The following is a 25,451-nucleotide window of genomic DNA, read 5'->3' on the forward strand; positions in this document are numbered from 1 at the left end:
GCAAATGAAGGAGCAATACAGAAAGAGAACTCCCTACATGTCAAAGGGAAGAGGGAGGGGATTAACACTGCATTAGTCACCTGGACATGAAACTAGCGAATGAACCACTCTCTTCCAGTCCAAGTAATACAGGAACGTACTGTTTTGAAACAAAAAACCCATCAATGCAAGGTGGGGGCGTTGACATTAAAAAAATAAAATATCGAAATTGGTTCTCTGGAGACTCTTTCCCTGGGGGTGGAAGACAACACAGCCTGCCTGCCAGGATGGCCCATCCACATAGCAGACCCATGCCATCTCAGTGGAATTGGAGGGAGACAGATGCTACAGCATCCCCTTACATTCAGAGCTAAGTTCCATCACTGAGAGCAGAGAGTGACATAATTAATTATGGAGGAGGAGGCGGAGGACATATATGCCCTGAGAGGAGGACCCTTACAGATACAGACATGGCAGTATCATCCCCTTGGGTAAAATCATAGTTGGGTTGGTGTACTGAATCATAAATCATAGAATCATAGAATAGTAGGGTTGGAAGTGACCTACAAGGCCATGGAGTCCAACTTCCTGCTCAATGCAGGAATCGAAGTCAGAGCATCCCTGACAGATGGCTGTCCAGCCTCATCTTGAATGCCTCTCTAGCGTCTCCCTAGGTAATTGGTTCCATTGTTGTATTGCTCTAACAGTCAGGATGTTTTTCCTGATGTTCAGCCGGAATCTGGCTTCCTGTAACTTGAGCCCATTATTCCGTGTCCTAGGGCCGATCTACATTGTGCCCGCCATCACAATGAATTCAGTGTCCCATTGGGTTAAATGCTCTCGCATTAAAACGTGATTATTCACACTCACCCATTTTCCCCGTTGCAGTGCTTCATCGAATGCGCGAGCTCGGTTCACACTCGAGCGCTGTGCTGTTTTCTTGCTGTTTTCCTGTGCGCGCTTGTCTGATCTCAGATGCTAAGCGGGGTCGGCCCCGGTCAGTAGTTGGATGGGTGACCGGAATCAGGCTTCCTGCACTGAGCAGGGGGTTGTTCTATCCCTTCAAATGAGACTAAGTTTTACCCGCTCCGGATGTTTTTTTTAAATTAAGGCGTTATCCTCACAGAATCGGGGCTTCTCCACGATATTTTTTTTTCAATTCAAGCATGATCTTCGAAGCTTCACAACTTTGAAGCTTCGAAGATCATGCCTGAATTAGAGGCACATCCAGCCCTTTCCTTGTTGCTGAAGAAACGGCGGCTGCTGAGGAAGCTATGCAACCTGTAGCCGGAAGAAGACATGGGGCCGTCAAGAGCTGTGATTGGACAGGAAGGAAATACAAACACTGCCATATATGGACAGGTGGGGGAGGGGACTATGACCGGATACTGTAGCGAAGGCGGAAAATCAGAGCACATTAAGGGGAAATACTGGGATATTAGGATATTGAAAGCGAGGCACGGAAGTGGGAAATTCCGGTTCCAAATTGAGGTGGCTACTGCATAGTGTGAAAGGTGGGCGGTGAAACCTCATTGGAAGCGAAAAAAGGCAGTAAATGTAGATCCAGCCCTGCACTCTGGGATGATCGAGAAGAGATCCCGGCCTTCCTCTCTGTGACAACCTTTCAAGTACTTGAAGAGCGCTATCTCCCCTCAGTCTTCTCTTCTCAAGGCTAAACATGCCCAGTTCTTTCAGTCTGTCTTCATAGGGCTTTGTTTCCAGTCTCCTGATCATCTTTGTTGCCCGCCTCTGAACCCTCTCCAGTTTGTCTGCATCCTTCTTAAAGTGTGGCGCCCAGAACTGGACACAGTACTCCAGATGAGGCCTAACCAGTGCCGAGTAGAGGGGAACTAGTACTTCCCAGGATTTGGAAGCTATACTTATATTAATGCAGCCCAAAAGAGCATTTGCCTTTTTTGCAGCAACATCACATTGTTGGCTCATATTCAGCCTGTGATCGACAGCAATTCCAAGATCCTTCTCGCTTGCTGTAGTGTTGTTGAGCCATGTATCCCCCATCTTGTAACTGTGCCTTTGGTTTCTTTTTCCTAGGTGCAGAACTTGGCATTTATCCCTATGAAATGTCATTCTGTTGTTTTCTGCCCAGCGCTCCAGTCTATCCAGATCACTTTGAATTTTGTTTCTGTCTTCCAAAGTATTAGCTATCCCGCCCAATTTTGTGTCATCTGCAGATTTGATCAGTATTCCCTGCACCTCCTCCTCCAAGTCATTAATAAAAATGTTGAAGACCGCTGGGCCCAGGACTGAGCCCTGCGGTACCCCACTCGTTACCTCTCCCCAGGTTGAGAAGATCCCATTGATAAGCACTCTTTGAGTCCAATTCTGTAGCCAACTGTGGATCCACCTGATAGTTGTTTCATTTAGCCCACTTTGAGCTAGTTTGCTCATCAGGATATCATGGGGCACTTTGTCCAAAGCTTTGCTGAAGTCAAGGTATATTATGTCTACAGCACTCCCACAGTCCACAAGGGAGGTTACTTGATCAAAAAAATGAGATCAGATTTGTCTGGCAGGATTTGTTCTTGACAAATCCATGTTGGCTTCGAGTAATCACTGCATTGTTTTGAAGGTGCTTACAGATGGATTGCTTTATGATCTGCTCCAGAATTTTCCCAGGGATTGATGTCAGACTGACTGGTCTGTAGTTCCCAGGTTCCTCCTTTTTGCCCTTTTTGAAGAGAGGGACAACATTAGCCCTCCTCCAGTCATCTGGCACTTCCCCCGTCCTCCATGATTTCTCAAAGAGAATAGACAGCGGTTCTGAGAGTTCTTCTGCCAGTTCCTTTATGACTCTAGGGTGCTGTTCATCTGGCCCTGGAGATTTGAACTCATTCAAAGTAATGAGGTGTTCCTTGACCATATGCCTATCGATCTCAGACTGCAACCCTGCCCCTTCAGCCTGTACTTCGCCTCAGTGAAATAATAATAGCAAGAATAGTAATAAGTCCTAATTATCACAAATGAATAATTGGAATGCCAAGCCTGACTCAAGGAAAGACAAGACAAAGCAGGCCAAAGAAGGAAAAACAGTGCAGTTAGGGTGATTGTGTGTGCAGCTCAGTCACCCAAGGGACTGAGGGTGGGGTAGCCCCAGGGGCAGGTTGACTTTGAGGAAGACCAGATGCTCCACTAAGTCAGCATCCAAGCAGGAGTGGTGGGGTGTCATCATGTCACCTGCCATGGAGAACACCCTCTCACTTGGGATGCTGGTGGGTGGGCAGCTAAGTCTTTCCCTGGCCACACGAGCCAAGTCCAGCCAAACATGGCTGTGGAATGACCAGTAGGCCATGGGGTCCATGGTCCAGTCCTCCAGAGGCTCTGTCAGGTAACACTGCAAAGACATTGCGGTGGCATCCTGGTGGACAAGTTGGGTGCCTCTTCCCACAACCGATGACTGCACTGCCTGGCCCATAGCCCCTGGCCTCTGGTCCTGCTGGGACTGATGCCACCAGAAGGGATGGGGAACAGTCTCCCTGCCTCCTCCTCCTGCTCCAGCCTCTTCTCCCATTCCCCCCTCACTTGCCTCACCAGTTTCTCTAGCCACAGCGTCCGGGAGTTGTCCCCACAAAGGCCATCTTCCAGGTGCGGATCACACATGGTGGCCCATGTATATGTCCTCCCCCGCTACAGGGGTTCTACCCACTGAACTAGGCCATCCCTCAGCCTTGTCACCACTTCCCGCACATTTGGCAGGTAGGGATGTCAGAGAATTCCGCCACTGATCTCGGTGAGGCCAAATGCCAGTGCATTCGGCCCCCTGAAATCCGTGGTGGAACGAAGCCCCCCCGCCCCCCGCCCTGCGAAATGGGCGCGGAACGGAGCACCTACCTGCTGCCATCCGCGCTGACTTGCACTGGCATTCGGCCTCACCGAGATCCATGGCGGAGTTCTCTGACATCCCTAGTCACGTCCCGTGGTTCTCTCTTTTGGCAGTCACACACTCCAAGGCACAAGGCACAAGGCTTACTACTTTATTAGTTAGCTACCAGGCTCCTTACAAATGCAGATCCTTGAAGACTGTCAGACTACAAAGGAAAACAGCTACTCCACATAATTATGAATATCAACAGAGGAGCCAAGTGGGAATCAGAGATGTTGCTGGCAGTTTGAACAAGAACTTGCTGGCCAGAATAACTTGGAGGGAATGCCCCTCCCTTACAGTTGTGCCCCCCTACGTAACCTATCACGCATAGCCAACTGGGTGGAATGTCTGAGCTCTGCCTCTAACTTTTCCCGCTTTGCTCTGTGCTAGACTCTAGTATCCCTCAGGTCACACCCCACACTCTCCTCCTCCTCCGAGACCTGGGTTTTCATGGGGGAGGAAAGGGGAGGGCCTTCAGGTCAAGCCATCTGCAAGTGAAGAACACCTATCCATATCTGAGCTCACTAGGGAGGAAGCCTCCCCCAGTTCTGGCTGTTCCCAATCTGAATCTGAGCTGCTAACTATCTCTACACACAGAGAATAATTCCTTACATCATCTGCTTCTGGAGATGCCAGGCCACAGGAATCACCTGGCTGAGGAAGGCGGTGCTGGTACTCAGCATCTCAGTGGCCTCAAGGAACAGCTTGAGGGGACATGGCATCCCACTGCTGCCTGCCCAGGGGTTCCTGGATGCCAATGTCCCCAACCCTAAACACCTCGTGGACAGCATGCTGTTGCTCCAACATACACTCGAGCATGAGGTAGGAGGAGTTCGAGCGCATTGCCACATCCTGCACCAGCCTGTGCTGCGGGAGCCCCAACTCTGCCTGCTTCTCCTGCAGCAGCCTACTGCCCTTGATTTTGCAGTGGAAGCACCCAGCCACCTTCCTGCAGCTCTCTAAAAGGTTACAGATGCCGGACATGGGGTGGGATACGCCTTGCTGCTGCCCATTCCAAGGTAAGGACGGACGAAAGTCCCTTACCTGGTCCCGCAGCTGTTTTCGGTGGCGGGGGAGGTGCTCCGTTTCTCCCCCCAAAATTCTTGGCGGGTGGGGAGGCGCCCCGCACCTCCCTGCTGAAATTCTGGCCAGGGGGGAGGCGCCCCATCCCTCCCCGCCGAAATTCTGGCCAGGGGGGAGCGCCCCATCTCCTCGGCCACGAAAGAAAAAAGTAAAGTGTAAAAAAAACACCAAAAACCACATGATAGGCTACGTAAAGATTTACGTAGCCTATCATGGCTAGATTTTCAAAGTCAGCCATGATAGGCCACGTAAATCTTTACGTAGCCTATCATGGCTGACTTTGAAAAAAAAGTGCGTACACGAATAGCGTTGCCCTTATTTTCGCCGTAGTCTACGTAAATCTTTACGTAGACTACCCGTGCCCAAATAAGGAACGCAAATGGTGGCGCCCATGGGCGCCACCATTTGCGTACGTGCTTTTTTTTTTTTTCAATGTCAGCCGTGATAGGCTACGTAAAGATTTACGTAGCCTATCACGGCTGACTTTGAAAATCTAGCCGTGATAGGCTACATAAATCTTTACGTAGCCTATCACGTTTTTTTTTTTTTTTTACACTTTACTTGGAAATGGCAGTGGCGGCAGCTGGTCGGAAGACTGGCCGCCGCCGCCACCGAACCACCGCCGAACCGCCGCCGGGACCCGCCGCCGCGAGGGACATTCATGCGAGGTAAGTCCCATCCCGGGGGGGGCGCGGGGGGGTGTCGGAGAATTTCCCCACCAATTTCGGGGGGGCCGAATGCATTGGCATTCGGCCTCCCGGAGATTCGTGGAGAAATTCTCCGACATCCCTAATCAGTCCGTGGCAGAATTCTCTAACATCCCTACTTTCTCCTGTCTGGGCCCTTGGAAACCTTGGGAGACAGCAGTCCCTTCTTGGGCTGGGGGATATGTGAAGGACCACTGGGCTATCCACCTCCATCTAGGCTCCCATCACTCTGGAATCAGTAGAATCAGGGCAGCTGCAGAGGGCAACAACTCAAATTTACATCACGGGGTCCCCAACCATTTTGGATCTTTGGTCCACTTTTGCTTGAAACCTGTATATATTTGCTAGAAAGTTGTATGCATTTCATACAAATCCATATATGCATATTTTAAAACAAACAAACAAAACAAAATAAAATAAAACTTTCGGGTGCTGTCGGCACCATGTTGGAGACCCCTTTGCTGGTGCCATTGGAGGTGCCTGCAAGCATGTTGGGGATCTCTGTTATATCAGGTAAGGCTGCCACTCCTCCATGGCCTGTGCTGCTAGCTTTCGAAGGGATCAGACAGAGCAAAGGAAAGGAATACGGATGGAGAGGCTGGAGAACCAGAGAGACTTAACCTTTGTTCCTGGAAGACAAAAGGGTGGAACTCTTGTGCAGCTGTGCAGGCAGGCTGTACAACTCCCCCGTACCCCTTGAAGAACAAGCTACCCAGACTAGAGCCCCTGCATGCATCCTTTGGGAAGATGCAAAGCCAAGGGCTCCTAGCCAGCTGGCCAAGGATGGAGATGGTGGCACGTGGGAAGAGACAACATCTTGCTAGATGAAAAGCGCCAAGGGGAGGAGCAGGAGCTAATGGTTTATGGGCCATCCCAAGAAAGTAGGCCTGAGGGGAAGAAACCAGCCTATGCTTATTTTGTAGTCTGTTGGGTTCTATGCCTTTAAAAAAGGGGAACAAGACTGACCCTTACAATTGCCAAGCAAGTGCTGGAAGTAGGCTAGAATTGAAATTAAAAAGAAATTGGCTAAAGGGATTTTGGGGCTTCTCTGGTTTATGGAACCCATGAATCAAGGTAGGCTTGACATGCCCCTCCCTAACGACCAGCTCAGGCTCACATACTTTTTGAAGTAATATCTTACAAATTCCAGAAAATGTCATCAATATTCTATCATCCTTTGTCATTAATTTAAAGAAAATTAACATTTTTCCTTTTCTGCTGGGGGCATGATATAAAAGTTTTGCCTTTATATCATGTCCCTGATCTAAATTGTCTCCCCACCCCACCCCCACAGGTGCTATATAAAAGAAAAATACATCATTAGTTGCAATTGTGGAAACCCCTCTTGTCACAAGTCGTTTGACTTGTATCATTCAATCAGTGTGAATAATCAGTACAAAACCTCCAGAAGGAAAACAGTTCATACAGAATGTGTAGGAAAGCTGGCTTACGCAATAATTTGTTCCATTCAGTGCCAGAAATGTAAGAGGCAACTCCCTCCTTTTGGAGTTTATAAGTGAAATTCTATGCCTGTTCAGACAGAAAAAAGATGTACATTTCCCAGCACTTTCTAGCCAGCATGGGAGTTGTAGGATTTTTTTCTTTCTTAAACATGCAGAGGATTGTGCCCTAAGTCAAATAAGGAGACAAGTGTGAATAAAGGAGGAAACCAAACTTGCCAACTGACCAGAAAATCCCTAGCCTGGCTACTGTTATTGTGTGTTTGGGGGCGTTGTCAAATTTATTGTGTGTAAAAGCCAGAAGTTTGGGCTGGTTGCCAGACTCTCTCTTCTTCTTACAAGTAAAATTGGATGTTTTTTGTACAGTCAGCAGCAACATTTTCACTTAATGCACATCCTTGAACTGTGTAGCTCATTCATATACACCATCACCAGCTCATTGAGCTTTTTACTGTAAACTGCTGTGAAGCTACCTGATGGGAAATCAGCCTATACATTTAAATATACAGCACTAAATAGTCATTTCATGGAGAGTACAACTGGAGATAAATACAGTATCCACCATCAAACAGATCAGTATCCACCATCGAACTCCATACCTAATTATTTCCTTGTAGGTTTTCCTATATGGGGTGACTGACAATATGCATCCATTCAAACCCTAGTACGAATAGCAGCTAGGCATTTGGCACAAATGCACAAGAGATACTGGAAAACATGTGAACTTGTCTCCTGGGAAACTCTGCTCTTTAGGTCACACTACCTAACCCTCTGTTGCTGCCAAGCTGGAATTTGGTAGCTTGGTAGAAGGCAGTAGAATACACAGATTCAACACCATGCCTCAAGGAAGGCCCTCTAGCCATTCCCTGCAAAGTTAACAATTTATGACGGATAGTTCTGGTTTTCTGGTACCTGTCTCTGGAAAAACTCCTGTTTCATCTTTTTACCTTAAAAAAAAAAAGAATATTGCTATTCTTAGAGTTTCACCTCCCTTCACCAAGTCTCTCAAAGGATTGTGATGCACACATAAGTAAACAAACTGTTAAGGACTACAAATGACTCTAGCGCACATGCATATAAAAATGTACACACATGAACCATAATACATGTTGTGTAGCTTGTCATTTCAAATGCTCCATATAATGAGGTTAACTCTGAACTGTTAAGTATCATAATATATCATAGGCCAGCTATGTTTGCTGGTATATAACTAAAAGGACAAACACACTCTGCTTTTTCTCCCTCTCTCATAATACTACAACCTGGAGGTCATCCCATGAAGCTGGTTGAGGGGAGATTCAGGACAGATAAAGGGGAAGTCCTTTTTCACACAGTGCATAGTTAAACTATGGAATTTGCTTCCACAAGATGCAGTGATGACCACCCATTTGGATGGCTTTTAATGGGTGTTAGACAAATTCCTGGAGGAGGCTATCAATGGCTACTACTCCTGATGACTATATGGTACCTCCAGGATCAGAGGCAGTGTGCCTATGTGCATCAGTTGCTGGGGAACATGGGCAGGACTGTGCTGTCGCACTCATGTCCTGCTTGTGGGTTTCCCATGGGCAGCTGGCTGGCCACTGTGTGAACAGAATGCTGGACTGGATGGACCCTTGGTCTGATCCAGCATCACTCTTCTTCTGTTCTAAATCATGTAACCATTCCTGGGCTCTATACTGATTCTTCTTTGGTAGACTAAACACAAAATGCCAGAATACTTACTTCCCTTCCTCCCTAACCAGATAGTAGATGTTGCTAATTGTGTCTGTATTGCAGTTATTACACTGTGTGAGATTCAACGTTCTATTGAAGGTAAAGCGGGTAACGCAGGTGAAGCAGGTAAAGACGCTTCTGTAACACATGACCATTCTGTGTGTGAATGGTTGCACTCAGGCAATGATCCTTACTGCAAGAATAGGGGTGTGATAAGTGTAGGGATGTTGGATAAATCCTCAATGGAATCAAATGAGTTCAGAATCCGACCTGTAGATTCTGCAAGGAACCAGCTTTTCCCCAGTCAGGCAGATTCTGAGGACTTGCGAACCTTTTTTCTAACTTTCTGGGATTTTGCACAAACTTAATAATAGAAAAATGTACAAACTTAAAAAAAAATGGCAAAAAATGTGCATTCCCCCCATAGGCAAAAGTGTGAAAATTTATGTGAAAATGGGGTGGGTGGGTTGCACAAATGCAAATTTGCAGAAATTTGGAAACAAAAAAAAATCTGATTCCATGGTTGAGCACAGGATGGAATGAAAGGCACTTGACAATCCATGAAACACTGACGGAATGGGTTTTTACATAATCTGTACATCCTCATGTTCAGTTGTCTCTACTGTCATCTGCTAAATGTTGGAGGGTATGTCAGGCTAGCAGCTTAGTCCACTCCATTCTGTCCTTCTTCAAAATGGTCACAAATGGCTGAGTCACTCTGACCATGCAAGGGAAGAGCTGGAGGGCAGCCTGCCCAGAAAGCAGTCAAATCCTGCTCAAGGAGGTATGTGGAAGTTCCATTTTTTCAAAGCAATGTTTCCAAACCCATAATTAACACAACTTGCTAATAAGATAACAGAGGTACCCCTGGCTGAACATCATCATAGGTCAGGACTCAGTATCCTTGGAATACAGAGTAAAGTAGAAGAGTTGAAGAGTGAAGTAAATGTGGACAAAGCCAATGTTATCTGGAAAGATATCTGGTTGGCCAATCCTTGGTGACAAAGGTGAGGCAGGGCTCCTTCCTCTTGCGATCTAACCCCTCCCTTTCCACAGACTTAAATATAAGCCTGGCTGTTTCATGAATATTTGGAACCACATTCTGAATGTATCATGAAGACCACAACTAGCTTCTTCCTTGTAGGGCTCCTGGCCTTTTGGACACAGTTTCCATCTGCCTCTGCCTTGCCGCCAAGAGGTAAGTGGTGAAGGAAAGAAGAGTAGGAGGGAAACAGTGATTCGATCAAAGATTCATGATATTGACCCAGTAATTCAAGATTTTGCTGCTTCATTTCATTGGTTCTTAAGCACATTTAATTGGGAGTATCTCCTATCGAAATGAATGGGACTGGCTTTGGCATATGTGATTGCACTGTTGATTTCTGATTCCCTTTTCTACCTGCCATCCAGTATGGCATGGAGTACTTTTTAGACCTTTGTGTTTGCTTTCTAATAAAAGATCTTTTGGTTTTAGCAAGTTGTTGTTGTTGTTGTTCAGTCGTTCAGTCGTGTCCGACTCTTCGTGACCCCATGGACCATAGCACGCCAGGCCTTCCTGTCCTGCGCTCTCTCCCGGAGCGTGCTCAAGTTCATATTCATTGCATCCGTGATGCTATCTAGCCATCTCATCCTCTGCCGTCCCCTTCTCCTTTTGCCTTCAGTCTTTCCCAGCATCAGGGTCTTTTCCAGGGAGTTTTCTCTTCGCATTAGGTGGCCAAAATATTGGAGCTTCAGCTTCATTATCTGTCCTTCCAATGAGCACTCAGGGTTGATTTCCTTTAGGATGGACTGATTTGACCTCCTTGCAGTCCAGGGGACTCGTAAGAGTCTTCTCCAGCACCACAGTTCGAAAGCATCAATTCTTCGGCGCTCAGCCTTCCTTATAGTCCAGCTCTCACAGCCATACATTACTACTGGGAAAACCATAGCTTTGATTAGACGGACCTTTGTCGGCAAGGTGATGTCTCTGCTTCTTACTATGCTGTCTAGGTTGGCCATAGCTTTCCTCCCCAGGAGCAAGCGTCTTTTAATTTCATGGCTACAGTCACCATCTGCGGTGATCTTGGAGCCCAAGAAAGTAAAATCTGTCACTGCTTCCATTTCTTCCCCTTCGATATGCCAGGAAGTGATGGGGCCAGATGCCATGATCTTAGTTTTTTTAATGTTGAGTTTCAAACCAGCTTTTGCACTCTCCTCTTTCACCCTCAACAAGAGGCTCTTTAGATCCTCTTCGCTTTCTGCCATTAGGGTGGTATCGTCTGCATATCGGAGGTTGTTGATAATTCTCCCAGCAATCTTAATTCCGACCTCTGATTCATCCAACCCGGCATTTCTCATGATGTACTCTGCATATAAGTTAAATAAGCAGGGTGACAATATGCAGCCTTGTCGTACTCCTTTCCCAATTTTGAACCAATTGGTTGTTCCATGTCTAGTTCTTACTGTTGCTTCTTGACCCTCGTACAGGTTTCTCAGGAGACAAGTAAGGTGGTCTGGTACTCCCATCACTTTAAGAATTTGCCACAGTTTGTTGTGATCCACACAATCAAAGGCTTTAGCGTAGTGAATGAAGCAGAAATAGACATTTTTCTGGAATTCTCTTGCTTTCTCCATGATCCAGCGAATGTTGGCGATTTGATCTCTAGTTCCTCTGCCTCTTCTAAACCCAGCTTGTACTTCCGGTAGTTCTCGGTTCGCATACTGCTGAAGCCTAGCTTGTAGGATTTTGAGCATCACCTTGCTGGCATGTGAAATGAGCGCAATTGTGCGGTAGTTTGAACACTCTTTGGCGTTGCCCTTCTTTGGAATTGGAATGTAAACTGACCTTTTCCAGTCTTGTGGCCACTGTTGAGTGTTCCAGATTTGTTGACATATTGAATGCAGCACTTTAACAGCATCATCTTTTAGGATTTTAAATAGTTCGGCTGGAATACTGTCATCTCCGCTAGCTTTGTTGTTACTAATGCTTCCTAAGGCCCACTTGACTTCACTCTCGAGGATGTCCGGCTCAAGTTCAGTGACCGCACTATCATGGCTATCAGGGACATTCAGATCTTTCCTGTATAGTTCTTCTGTGTATTCTTTCCACCTCTTCTGAATCTCATCTGCTTCTGTTAGGTCCCTGCCTTCTTTGTCCTTTATCATGCCCGTCTTTGCACAAAACGTTCCCTTGAGATCTCCAATTTTCTTGAAGAGATCTCTAGTCTTTCCCATTCTGTTGTTTTCCTCGATTTCTTTGCATTGTTCATTTAAGAAGGCCTTCTTGTCTCTCCTTGCTATTCTCTGGAACTCTGCGTTCAGTTGGGTATATCTTCCCCTTTCTCCCTTGCTTTTCGCTTCCCTTCTTTCGTGAGCTACTTGTAAAGCCTCATCAGACAGCCACTTTGCTTTCTTGCATTTCTTTTTCTTTGGGATGGATTTCGTTGCTGCCTCCTGAACAATGTTACGGACCTCCGTCCATAGTTCCTCAGGCACTCTGTCTATCAGGTCTAATCCCTTAAATCTATTCCTCACCTCCACTGTATATTCATCAGGGATATGATTTAGGTCATACCTGAATGGTTTAGTGGTTTTCCCGACGTTCTTCAATTTAAGCCGAAATTTTGCAAGAAGCAGCTCATGATCTGAGCCACAGTCAGCTCCAGGTCTTGTTTTTACTGACTGTATGGAGCTTCTCCATCTTTGGCTGCAAAGGACATAATCAATCTGGTTTCGATATTGACCATCTGGTGACGTCCATGTGTAGAGTCGCCTCTTGTGCTGTTGGAAAAGAGTGTTTGCTATGATCAGCGTGTTCTCTTGGCAAAACTCTATTAGCTTTTGTCCTGCTTCATTTTGTACACCAAGGCCATGCCTGCCTGTTATCCCGGTGATTTCTTGACTTCCTACTTTAGCATTCCAATCCCCTATGATGAAGAGGACATCTTTTTTTGGTGTTAGTTCTAGAAGGTGTTGTAGGTCTTCATAGAACCGATCAACCTCAGCTTCTTCGGCCTCAGTGGTTGGGGCATAGACTTGAATTACTGTGATGTTGAATGGTTTGCCTTGGATTCGTACTGAGATCATTCTATCATTTTTAAGATTGTACCCCAGTACTGCTTTTCTCACCCTTTTGTTGACTATGAGTGCTACTCCATTTCTTCTAAGGGATTCTTGCCCACAATAGTAGATATGATGGTCACCTGAATTAAATTCGCCCATGCCTGTCCATTTGAGTTCGCTGATTCCCAAGATGTCGATGTTCAATCTTGCCATCTCATGTTTGACCACCTCCAGCTTACCTTGATTCATTGATCTGACATTCCAGGTTCCTAAACAATATTGTTCTTTACAGCATCGGATTTTCTTTTCACCACCAGACACATCCACAGCTGAGTGTCCTTTCGGCTTTGGCCCAGCCGCTTCACTCTTTCTGGCGCTACTTGGAAATACCCTCTGCTCTTCCCCAGTAGCATATTGGACACCTTCCGACCTGAGGGGCTCATCTTCTGGTGTCATATCTTTTAGCCTTGTGATACGTTCCATGGGGTTTTCTTGGCAAGAATACTGGAGTGGGTTGCCATTTCCTTCTTCAGTGGACCACATTTTGTCAGAACTCTCTGCCATGACCTGTCCGTCTTGGGTGGCCCTGCACGTCATAGCTTATGGCTTCACTGAGTTACGCAAGCCCCTTCGCCACAACAAGGCAGTGATCCATGAAGGGGGGTTTTAGCAAGACATGCATGCAAAAGTCCACAAATCAAAATAACCCATTTTGATGTGAGTGAAAGGGCTTCAAAGCGATCATTATCATGTCAAGACAGCTCTAAGGGAAACTGTTTCCCATTTTGTTTGTTAGCAAAGGTGCACTGTTCTAGAGTTACCAGTTCTGTTTGAGACCTTTAATATTTGACACAGTACATGAAGAACAAATATGACAGGACAATACATGTTGTGCACTCTGACACAGGGCTTGCTAAAACTTATAAATACATATTTTACAATTGCTCTGTGTCTACTATGCAGCTCTTAGGAATATAACTCAGTGCTATGGCTCAGTTCTCAATTGGGGTGGTAAACTTGAGTCTCAATTGTACCACTCCAGACTATAGGTGAGGGAGTCACAGAATGGCTACAGAGATGCTCTCTTGTGGAAAGGGATGCCAGATGTAGAAAACTAGAACTCTTTAAGCTAGAACCCTTTAATACCTGGATGAAAATACTTTGCCTGCCTGAAGTCTGGAACCCATGGACATGACCAAATGTCGAGTTTCCTCCCTCAAAATGCTTTGCCAGGCTTTTATTGCAGCTGCCTTCAGCTGCTGCTTGTTTGTGGGTCTTTCTGCCTTCAGTCTTATCTTCAGTAAGTGAGAAGCATGCTCTATTGGGTTGAGATCAGGTGACTGACTTGGCCATTGAAGAACATCCCACTTCTTTGCCTTCAGAAACTCTTGGGTAGGTTTTGCTATATGTTTTGAGTCGTTATCCATCTGCAATATGAAGCGGTGTCCTATCAATTTGGCAGCATTCGGCTGAATCTGAGCAGAAAGTATAGCCCTATACACTTCAGAATTTGTTCTGCTGCTTTTATCAGCAGTCAAGTCATCAATAAACACCAGTGACCCAGTTCCATTGGCAGCCATACATGCCATGCCATAACACTGCCTCCACCATGTTTGACAGATGATGTGGTATGCTTTGGATCATGGGCTGCTCCTTTCCTTCTCCATACTTTTCTATTCCCATCATTCGTGTAGAGTCGCCTCTTGTGCTGTTGGAAAAGAGTGCTATGATCAGCGTGTTCTCTTGGCAAAACTCTATTAGCCTTTGTCCTGCTTCATTTTGTACACCAAAGCCATGCTTGCCTGTTATCCTGGTTATTGCTTGACTTCCTACTTTAGCATTCCAATCCCCTATGATGAAAAGGACATCTTTTTTTGGTGTTAGTTCTAGAAGGTGTTGTAGGACTTCATAGAACCGATCAACCTCAGCTTCTTCGGCATCAGTGGTTGGGGCATAGACTTGAATTACTGTGATGTTGAATGGTTTGCCTTGGATTCGTATTGAGATCATTCTATCGTTTTTGAGATTGTACCCCAGTACTGCTTTTCCCACCCTTTTGTTGACTATGAGTGCTACTCCATTTCTTCTAAGGGATTCTTGCCCACAGTAGTAGATATAATGGTCACCTGAATTAAATTCGCCCATGCTTGTCCATTATAGTTCGCTGATTCCCAAGATGTCGATGTTCAATCTTGCTATCTCATGTTTGACCACGTCCAGCTTATCTTGATTCATTGATCTGACATTCCAGCTTCCTAAACAATATTGTTCTTTACAGCATCGGACTTTCTTTTCACCACCAGACACATCCACAGCTGAGTGGCCTTTCGGCTTTGGCCCAGCCGCTTCACTCTTTCTGGCGCTACTTGGAAATGCCCTCTGCTCTTCCCCAGTACTATATTGGACACCTTCCGACCTGAGGGGCTCATCTTCTGGTGTCATATCTTTTAGCCTTGTGATACGTTCCATGGGGTTTTCTTGGCAAGAATACTGGAGTGGGTTGCCATTTCCTTCTCCAGTGGACCACATTTTGTCAGAACTCTCCACCATGATCTGTCCGTCTTGGGTGGCCCTGCACGGCATACCTTATGGCTTCACTGAGTTATGCAAGCCCCTTTGCCACAACAAGGCAGTGATCCATGAAGGGGGCTACAACAGTTACTAGTCCTCATTTAGCTGGGTTTTTGGAGGGTGGGTTTCAACCTTGAGGTTTTTCCCCCCCGAAGATGTTTTGTTCTTCTGAAAACATGTGTGATTCCCCAAGCCTGCTGTTGTGTGTGGGTGCTGGTGTTTTAGCTATATAAGGACCTGGCACTTGGAGAAATGAGATTACAATGATTCCTATAGGCCATTTCTGTCCACAAGTGTTTTGCCATCCTTGTCTCATTTAACCTCATAATAATGCTGCCAGGTATGGCATTTGATGTTTGTTTTCATTCCAGATAAAATTGGGACATGCCCCCCTAGTCCATTTCGGTGCTCTGTACTAAGACCTGACCTGTGCAGTATTGACTATGATTGCCCAGGAATCCAGAAGTGCTGTTTCTGGGATTGTCGCAAGGTCTGCCGAAACCCACAAGGTACCGTCTATGACAAGGGTGGGAAACTGTTTCAGCCCTGGGGAGTCAGATTCCATTCTGACTCATTCCTGGAGTCTGGATGACATTGGGGGTGGGCCCTCCCCACCCTCCCCACCCTCCCCACCCTCCCCTCTCAAAACTGCTCACCCTCACCTGAAGCCCCACAGCTTGCCATTGTGTAGGGACCTTTCTCCTCATAGACAGAGGCACAGAGAGATTGCTCCTCCCCCTGTCTGCGTGTGGAAAGGATCATCCTTCTCACCTCTAGAGAAAGGCAGCCTTTGTTTATGGCTGGGAGAGGAAACCCTCACTCTTACATCTCCAGTCAGTCACATCTTTAATCGGCCCTTCTCTAGTGCTGGAAATTCCTGATCTTATCTCTAATCACTGCTCAGAGATAAGAGTGGGGTTTCTTTTACCAGTGCTGGGAGGGGGGGGGCTGGGAGAGGGGGCAGGGTCCATGTGGGATTAATAGACTAGATCAAATGCCAGAGATTTTCCATCCCTGTTTCATGATTAAAAGGCATTTCTTCTGTGTCAAACGTTTGTGTCTGACTTCCTATGATACTTTATCCTCTTGTGGTGCTTTGGTATAGCATTTTTAATAAATCTATCAGGCAAACGTTGCAGTATATAACAGACATATGACAACTGGAGCATTTCAAGGGGTCATTATTGTTGTTGTTGTTGTTAATACTGTTGTTGTTGTTGTTATTATTATATTTATATCCCACCTTTTCCCCAATACTGGGACTCAAGGTGGCCTTATAACATTACAAACTTGCACAGTTAAAACATATAAATAGAAATATAGAAAAGTCAAAAATATAATTAAATCATCAATAATATTAACATTGTATACAATTTTAGAATTTAAAAAAGCCAACAACAATATAAACAATAGTATCAATCCATCATATTCTCACAGGTCCAGACTATCTATCCCCAAAGGCCTACCGGAACATTAGTGACATTTAGATAATACTTGTATTCCACCCATCCTCCGAGGAGGTCATGTCACCATATATGGGGCTATCACATTTTATTCTTACACAAACCCTGTGAAGTAGGTTAGCCTGAGAACCAGTAACTTGATGAAGGCCATCAATGAATTTTATGGATAAACAGAGATTTAAACCCAGGTCTCCCTCATCTACACATGGACATCACCAGATGGTCAATATCGAAATCAGATTGATTATGTACTTTGCAGCCAAAGATGGAGAAGCTCTATACAGTCAGTAAAAACAAGACCTGGAGCTGACTGTGGCTCAGATCATGAGCTGCTGCTTGCAAAATTTCGGATTAAATTGAACAACATAGGGAAAACCACTAAACCATTCAGGTACGACCTAAATCATATCCCTTATGAATATACAGTGGAGGTGAGGAATAGATTTAAGGGATTAGACCTGATAGACAGAGTGCCTGAGGAACTATGGACGGAGGTCTGTAACATTGTTCAGGAGGCAGCAACTAATTTCATCCCAAAGAAAAAGAAAGGCAAGAAAGCAAAGTGGCTGTCTAAGGAGGCTTTACAAGTAGCTGAGGAAAGAAGGGAAGCAAAAAGCAAGGGAGAAAGGGGAAGATATATCCAGCTGAATGCAGAGTTCCAGAGAATAACAAGGAGAGACAAGAAGGCCTTCTTAAATGAACAATGCAAAGAAATAGAGGAAAACAATAGAATGGGTAAAGGTGGAAAGAATACACAGGTATAATACAATGATAAAGGTCAAAGAAGGCAGGGACCTAACAGAAGCAGATGAGATTAAGAAGAGGTGGAAAGAATACACAGAAGAACTATACAGGAAAGATCTGAATGTCCCTGATAGCCATAATAGTGTGGTCACTGAACTTGAGCCGGACATCCTAGAGAGGGACGTCAAGTGGGCCTTAGGAAGCATTAGTAACAACAAAGCTAGTGGAGATGACAGTATTCCAGCTGAGCTACTTAAAATCCTAAAAGATGATGCTGTTAAAGTGCTGCACTCAATATGCCAACACATTTGGAACACTCAACAGTGGCCACAAGACTGGAAAAGGTCAGTTTACATTCCAATTCCAAAGAAGGGAAATGCCAAAAAGTGTTCATACTACCGCACAATTGCGCTCATTTCACATGCCAGCAAGGTTATGCTCAAAATCCTACAAGCTAGGCTTCTCAGCAGTATGTGAACCGAGAACTACCAGAAGTACAAGCTGGGTTTTGAAGAGGCAGAGGAACTAGAGATCAAATCGCCAACTTTCGCTGGATCATGGAGAAAGCAAGAGAATTCCAGGAAAACGTCTATTTCTGCTTCATTGACTACGCCAAAGCCTTTGATTGTGTGGATCACAACAAACTGTGGCAAATTCTGAAAGAGATGGGAGTACCAGACCACCTTACCTGTCTCCTGAGAAACCTGTACGAGGATCAAGAAGCAACAGTAAGAACCAGACATGGAACAACCGAGTGGTTCAAAATTCGGAAACGAGTACAAGGCTGTATATTGTCGCCCTGCATATTTAATTTATATGCAGAGTACATCATGAGAAACGCCGGGTTGGATGAATCACAGGTCGGAATTAAGATTGCCGGGAGAATTATCAACAACCTCAGATACTCAGACGTTACCACCCTAATGGCAGAAAGCGAAGAGGATCTCAAGAGCCTCTTGTTGAGGGTGAAAGTGGAGAGTGCAAAAGCTGGTTTGAAACTCAACATTAAAAAACGAAGATCATGGCATCTGGCCCCATCACTTCCTGGCATACAGAAGGGGAAGAAATGTGACAGATTTCATTTTCTTGGGCTCCAAGATCACCGCAGACGGTGACTGTAGCCATGAAATTACAAGACGCTTGCTCCTTGGGAGGAAAGCTATGGCAAACCTAGACAGCATAGTACGAAGCAAAGACATCACCTTGCCGACAAAGGTCCATCTAATCAAAGCTATGGTTTTCCCAGTAGTAACGTATGGCTGTGAGAGCTGGACTATAAGGAAGGCTGAGCGCCGAAGAACTGATGCTTTCGAACTATGGTGCTGGAGAAGACTCTTACGAGTCCCCTGGACTGCAAGGAGGTCAGATCAGTCAATCCTAAAGGAAATCAACCCTGACTGCTCATTGGAAGGACAGATACTGAAGCTGAAGCTCAAATATTTTGGCCACCTAATACGAAGAGAAAACTCTCTGGAAAAGACCCTGATGCTGGGAAAGATTGAAGGCAAAAGGAGAAGGGGACAGCAGAGGATGAGATGGCTAGATAGCATCACTGATGCAATGAATATGGACTTGAGCACACTCCGGGAGAGAGCGCAGGACAGGAAGCCCTGGCATGCTATGGTCCATGGGGTTATGAAGAGTCGGACACGACTGAACGACTGAACAACAACAACAACTCCCTCATCTAAGACCAACACTCTATCCACCACACTTTCTCCTAGTTAGTAAACAAACCACAAATAGAAGGAAGGTGTCTAAGCATCTGTCTGACACTAAGGTATATGAAAAAACCATGCATTTTTGATCCAACTGCACTAAGGTTATTGCCAGAAATATCTAACTGCCAGGCAGATAGATAATAAGACAGATAAATCATCAGTTTGTTTATTTATGTATTTATTACATTTCTATCCCTCCTTTTTTCCTCTTTGGGGAGCCCAAGGTGGAATACATAATCCTCCTCCTCTCCATTTTAGCCTCACAACAACATCCCTGTGAGGTAGGTTGGTCTGAGAGTCTGTGACCGGCCCAAAGTCACCCAGTGAGCTTCCATGGCCGAGTGGGGACTAGAACCCAGATCTCCTGGCTCCCACTCCAACACTCTAGCCACTACACCACACTGGCCTTTAACCAAAGGCCGGACACCATAATTGGCAAATACAGCATTTTACTCTCAGTTAGAGATGTGCACAAACATCTCTCGAAACTCTCCACCCTATTTAAGGGCAGGTTGAGGAATTCAGTAGAACATGGGTACCAGAGTAAGACTACTTTGGATAAATAATATGGGGAAATAATATTTGAGAATTAAACTCCTTGTGTTAAGAAGAAGAAAAAACAGAGGCATACAAATCAACCTAAACAACATGGCACACACTTAAAAACAAACAAACAAACAAACATTCTCACCAGAACCTACAAAAAGGATGCTTAATGCATACAGTAAGATAACCTTTCTAAGAATCCCAGTTTAAGAAGTACTAAGTATCGGAGTCAGCATTCAACATATATATCCAGGCACAACCAGGGATGTTGGAGAAATTCGTTTGTGGGAAGGAGCTGAGTGAACTTTTACCGGCTCACCCCCTACACCCTGACTCTGACCCAACATCTGCCAGTTGGCCCAACTTGGCCTGCACCAAGTCAGGCCAGCTGGAGGATTGGAGAAAGGTTTGGTTGCTTGGTGACAGGGCCGTAATTTGCGGAAATTGCGGCCCTAGTGTGCGCAAATTTCAGCCATAATTTAAGGAAATTGTGGTCGTAAAGAGTTTTTCCTTTCCTGCACTGCCAACTTTGTTGGCAGCCTGGTTCCCATTCTGCAGCTTCCACAGTGCAGGTGTAAGGAGGGCAGTGTTGTGTCCAGCTCCAGAGAAATGGTGGATCTAGTGGCATGCCAAAATCTGTCCTCTAATTTTCTGAAAATTTTCTCTCCCATGAGATATGCTTCCAATATTCTGCCTCATTCTCAGGGCATTTTATAATTTATTTTTGTGGTGTTTTTGTACATACCTCATCACTGTGAGGTGGCCGAGGGTGATGTATATGTGTTTTTCCTTTCTATTAGACATCTCCGCATTGCTCTGCTGCCTCCCAGACTGCCTGCACTTCCTGATCTGAAAAGTCCAATGGGAGGAATCACTTCATTATGTCTTCCTCTGGACTTTAATTGAAGTGTGGGAAATGAAGTGTGTAGTAGGAATGATGAGCATGTCGCATATTATGGAATTATACAATTCATGTGCAAAGAACAGAAGTTCCTTAGGCCTGGCAGGCTAATTCTGAAGCATTGGCAATCTATAGCATTGGGCATAGAATCATAGAATAGTAGGGTTGAAAGGGGCCTACAGGACCATCAAGTCCAACCTCCTGCTCAATGCAGGAATCCAAGTCAGAGCATCCCTGACAGTGACAGATGGCTGTCCAGCATATAAAATATGGTTGCAATTAGGGATTATGGATTGTGTAGAATCCATTCTGTCTGTGTTTCCTGGATTGTCAGGTGCCTTTTGTTCCATTGCCCACACATCCATGGAATTTCTGAATTTGTGCAAATTTGTTTCTGAATTTCTGCAAATTTGAGCATGTGAAAATACGCAAAATTCCCCCAAATGCGCATTTTCATGCTTTAGCCTATAGGGGAATGCACATTTTGGCCGGTTTTTTTAATGTGTATTTTTCTTTTTCTTTTTTTAAATACTTTTTATTCTATTTTTTAACTTTATAAATGAAATAAACAATACCATTTATAAAGTAAAAAAAATGTATTTTTCAATGATGAAATCTGCACAAAATTTGGGAAAGTTTGAAAAACGGTCTGCAAGTCCATGAAGTCCATGGAAGACAGGGGAAAAGCCAGTCCACTATGGAATCCATGGGTCAGATTAATGAGAATCTGAAATCATTTGGTTCCACTGCGAATGTCTCTGACAGCCCTAGTTGCAGTGTATCATGAGGGATAGCAAAATAAATATACAGTTGATATTTGGATAGTAGTTCATGCTGCTATTCTGCTACTATATCGTTTTTATTCCAGAGAAACCTGGGATTTGCCCCATGGATCTATTTTGATGCCTTTTACCAGGAAGTGGTCTCTGAATGTAAGACTTTGATATCACAGAAGTAGTAACGGGAGTATGATCCCAGTTCAAACTTGGCCCCCATCATTACAGTTCACAAGGCCTCATGCCACTGTGAGTCAGGCCCATATCTCCTCAAGCTTGGGTCTGGACTGCAACAGCGTTCATTCCCTGTCCTCCAACCCTTTGCAAACACCCTGCCTTACATTTTGAAGTGGAGTGTTTGAAGATCTCGAGTGTGTTCACAAAGTACAGGAGAAGCCTCCCATTGCCTCTTAATGGAAAATGTTGCTCATTACATGTTCAGAACTAGGTCTTACTTTCTGTACGGATGGTGTGGGCGATGGAGTGGGTCCGGGAGTACATAGTCCCCCCCATCTGCACCCCCACACCATGCCTGCCAAGCCCCTACCCCCGCTCGACACCCCCCCGTGCTTGCTGAGCCTCTCGCAGTCACCTGGGACCTGTTCACGAGCAGCGTAAGTGCCATTTTGAGAAAAAAATGGTGATTGCGAGTATGTGCAAATCCAGTCTTATGCAGAATGGTGCCATGGCCCATATACACAAGGTTACAGGTGTAAATGGTTGGGGGGCATGCAAGCAGGGGCAGGGGCTCAGCGGGCACCCGCAGAAACCAGACGGGGGGCACCTGTCCATCCCTAACTTTCTGCCATGCTGCTCACTCGGTTTTGCTCATCTCCCTGTAAGCATCAATGGAGGATTCTGAAAAGGTGCTTAGTAGAAGCACTACTTGGATTCAGAACCACTGTTTCCTCAGTGGGGTTGACTTGAGGGGCTGCCCCTCTCTATGCTCACATGTGGAGCTACAATGTGTTGATCTATGGAGCCTCCAAGGAACTGTGGGATATCTGGCCTGCATAGTTGAGCCAAGCCTCTACATAAATTTCTCTGATTGTCTTAACCTATAATGGACATTCATAGTGTGTTTTTACTCTTATTACAGATAAACCTGGTACCTGCCCTGACGTTTCATCTATCTGCTCAGACTCAGGACACGATGTTTGCAGTCATGATGTTGACTGCCCAGAAAAGCAAAAGTGCTGCTATTTAAATTGTGGGAAAGTTTGTGTAGACCCCTGACAAGGTACCAGTTACTACTAATGGTACTCCTTACTTCTTACCTCTGTTTCTTTCCTAGGATGTCACATAGTCCACACTTTCTCCAAGTTTTGCTGCTGTGGTTGGTTGGTTTGGAGAGGAGGTAACAGTAAGCAATGGACCAGTTTGGTTGTTCCCGCATCCCCATTTCTCCTCTGGCACACATCAGAGGAGGGGATTGGAAGCTCCCACTTTACATTTTAAAATAGCCAAAGTTCCCACCCAGAACGATATATGGATGTATGCCCATTTTAAAGTAGCATTACTATTTGTCTTAAGAAGGGATCTTCCTATATAAAATTATATTTAGAACAGCCATGTAAAAGTTACTAGCCTGCCAAAAAAAAAAAAAAAAGTGTTAGCCTCCTAAGAGGCTAGTGAAATGTATTTCAATGCTAACTGCAGAGGAGAGCAACCCCTCCTTCACAGCCAGCATGGAAGTGTGCATGCTAGGCTCTTCACAGCCTAGTTTAAAACATTGCCTTCTACGAAACAGGCTGGCAGAGGAGGGACAAAGCTGAGGGATGGGCTTCCCTTCTTGTACAGCCAGCATGGAAACCAAGAGGACTGGCAGATGAGCAATGGTGAGATCAAAGTCTCCTCCACCAACACACTCACTTGCCTGCATGGAATTCTATTATTCTGCGCACTTGCCTGCATGGAAGTTCTAGTCACCCATGATGGCCAGGCAAGTCATTAAAGACAAGGCAGAAGTGCTCTGGTCTATGACAGGTCTATCAAGAGGGAATTCTGGCTAGCAGGTGTCCTTGGAAGCCCAAAGTTATTTGGGACATGGGTAAAACTGTAAAATCCAGGGAACCAGGGAGTCAGTGCTAAGAATCAGAGTAGTAATACTTTTAAGGTATGATTAAAAGTAACACATTCTGGGCATGATTAGATGCAATGGATTAACATAAGCTGTCTTTCCAAATCAGTCTAATGGGCGAGACTGTTCACATAATTATTTATATATTCATTTATTTCAGATATTCCAGATGAGAGATAAAGATTTCCTTCAGGAGCTGCAAGGAAACAGCATCATGAGGAGATCAGAACTTACTGATGAAGAAGACATATTAGGGAAGAGGAGGAATAAAATAAGCCATGTCAATATTAAATGACTTAATTCTGCCCAAGCTCATGGGTCTGCCCCTGCTGCTGATCAGTGTTCTGCATTATAAATACCTAAAATACTGAACATTTTGAAATTATAATTCTGTTTACCTAAACTGATATTGGCAAATCTCCTTACCCTCTTAATTTTGGGGGATTTACTTTCTTTCCATGGTTCTTCCCAGTGAAGATTGTTTTGTAACAAAAGCTGGCATTTCCAATATTTAAAAAAATCCCTCTAACTGTTCTATATCTCTTCTTCTCTGGGGCCAACATAGAATCATAGGCTGCCTTTACAGTAAGGAAACCCCCACACAATCCTCCTGTTCTGGAACCTTTCTGCATTTATCCTGTGCTCCCAGACAGTGACCATGTGTTTGCTGAGAGGGGAAGCTTTTAATGTTCAAGGTTCCATAGAACGCAATGAAACAGCACCATCTAACATTCCAAGTTTAAAAAATGGCTCATTAGTTCCAGATCTTTCTGTGATGAAATAAGCAGGAAATGCCTCTGGATGTGCCCTGGAGGTTAACATCATGAAAAGGACCCGCAAATTTCCGTGAGGGAGAAATCTCAATAGCAGGATAAAAGCTCTGTGTGAAGGAGCCCATATGGTTGGAAGGGGCCTATAAGACCATCAAGTCCAACATGGCAACCATGAGTTGATTCTACTTTCAGGACAGGATCTAAGGGAAAAACTTCCTTTCAAATAGCAGTTCCTGTGTACAAGACATTCAGATCTTTTACCATAGGAGAAAATTATACATAAACACTCATGCACCTTCATTTTTGAAGAACAGAACAGCAGACGTGTTGTTCTCAGATATCCATACCTGAGCATAAAAAGGCTCTTATTGACCAGCTCCCAGCTTACCCAGGGCAAGATGTTTTGTATTATTAGGTCTGAGGGATGGGGGTGGGGTATGCTCAGTGTCTTACCACAGAGAAGCTACTGTTACATGCTTCCCACTTCCCTGAGTGATGAGAAATTGCAGGGACAGTGCTACTTGGGTTTAACTTCTTTTTGGAAGAAAGATCACTAAGGTGGCTACATATCCACCACCCAAGGAAAGGAAGAAAGAAAATGCATCACCAAAAAAGAGGACACAGATCTGCATGACATTTTCACATGTTAATTTATATGTATAATAGAAATTTTGAAATAATTACTATAATTTACATAGTAAATACAGCACATTTCTCCATAGTGGGGAAGACTGTGATGGCTGTGCCTGCTCAAGTCTGCTGTTCAGATGCTAACTGTTGCTGGACAGATTTAAGGCTCCTGTTCTCCATTCTGAAGCATCTTTAGATTTTGTATCGTTAAACCAGACTTGGACTGGAAAGCCCTTCAAAGAGAGGATGGCTTCTAATCTGAAACAGCGCTGAATCTTAATTCTTCTCTCAGTAGATAGGGAGGGGGATCTCTTGGAAGGGCTACGGTAAGTAAGAGACTTCTTTCTCATGTTTTGTGGAATTGCCCACAGATTCAA

The 25,451-nt window shown here is 45.0% G+C and overlaps 1 protein-coding gene across 1 annotated transcript; it reads left to right on the forward strand.

Moving 5' to 3' along the window:
- Positions 1-9,941: 9,941 nt before the first annotated feature.
- Positions 9,942-22,827, forward strand: LOC146348773 (notewaprin-a-like). The gene is made up of 3 exons (XM_084848385.1): positions 9,942-10,026; positions 15,812-15,949; positions 22,691-22,827. The coding sequence occupies exons 1-3, from the start codon at positions 9,942-9,944 to the stop codon at positions 22,825-22,827; spliced, it is 360 nt and encodes a 119-aa protein (XP_084704511.1).
- The last annotated feature ends 2,624 nt before the right edge of the window (positions 22,828-25,451 follow it).

Source organism: Heloderma suspectum, chromosome 4 (assembly GCF_057233095.1).
Source record: "Heloderma suspectum isolate Gila_16-S chromosome 4, 16-S_ref, whole genome shotgun sequence".
NCBI classification, from domain to species: Eukaryota; Metazoa; Chordata; class Lepidosauria; order Squamata; family Helodermatidae; genus Heloderma; species Heloderma suspectum.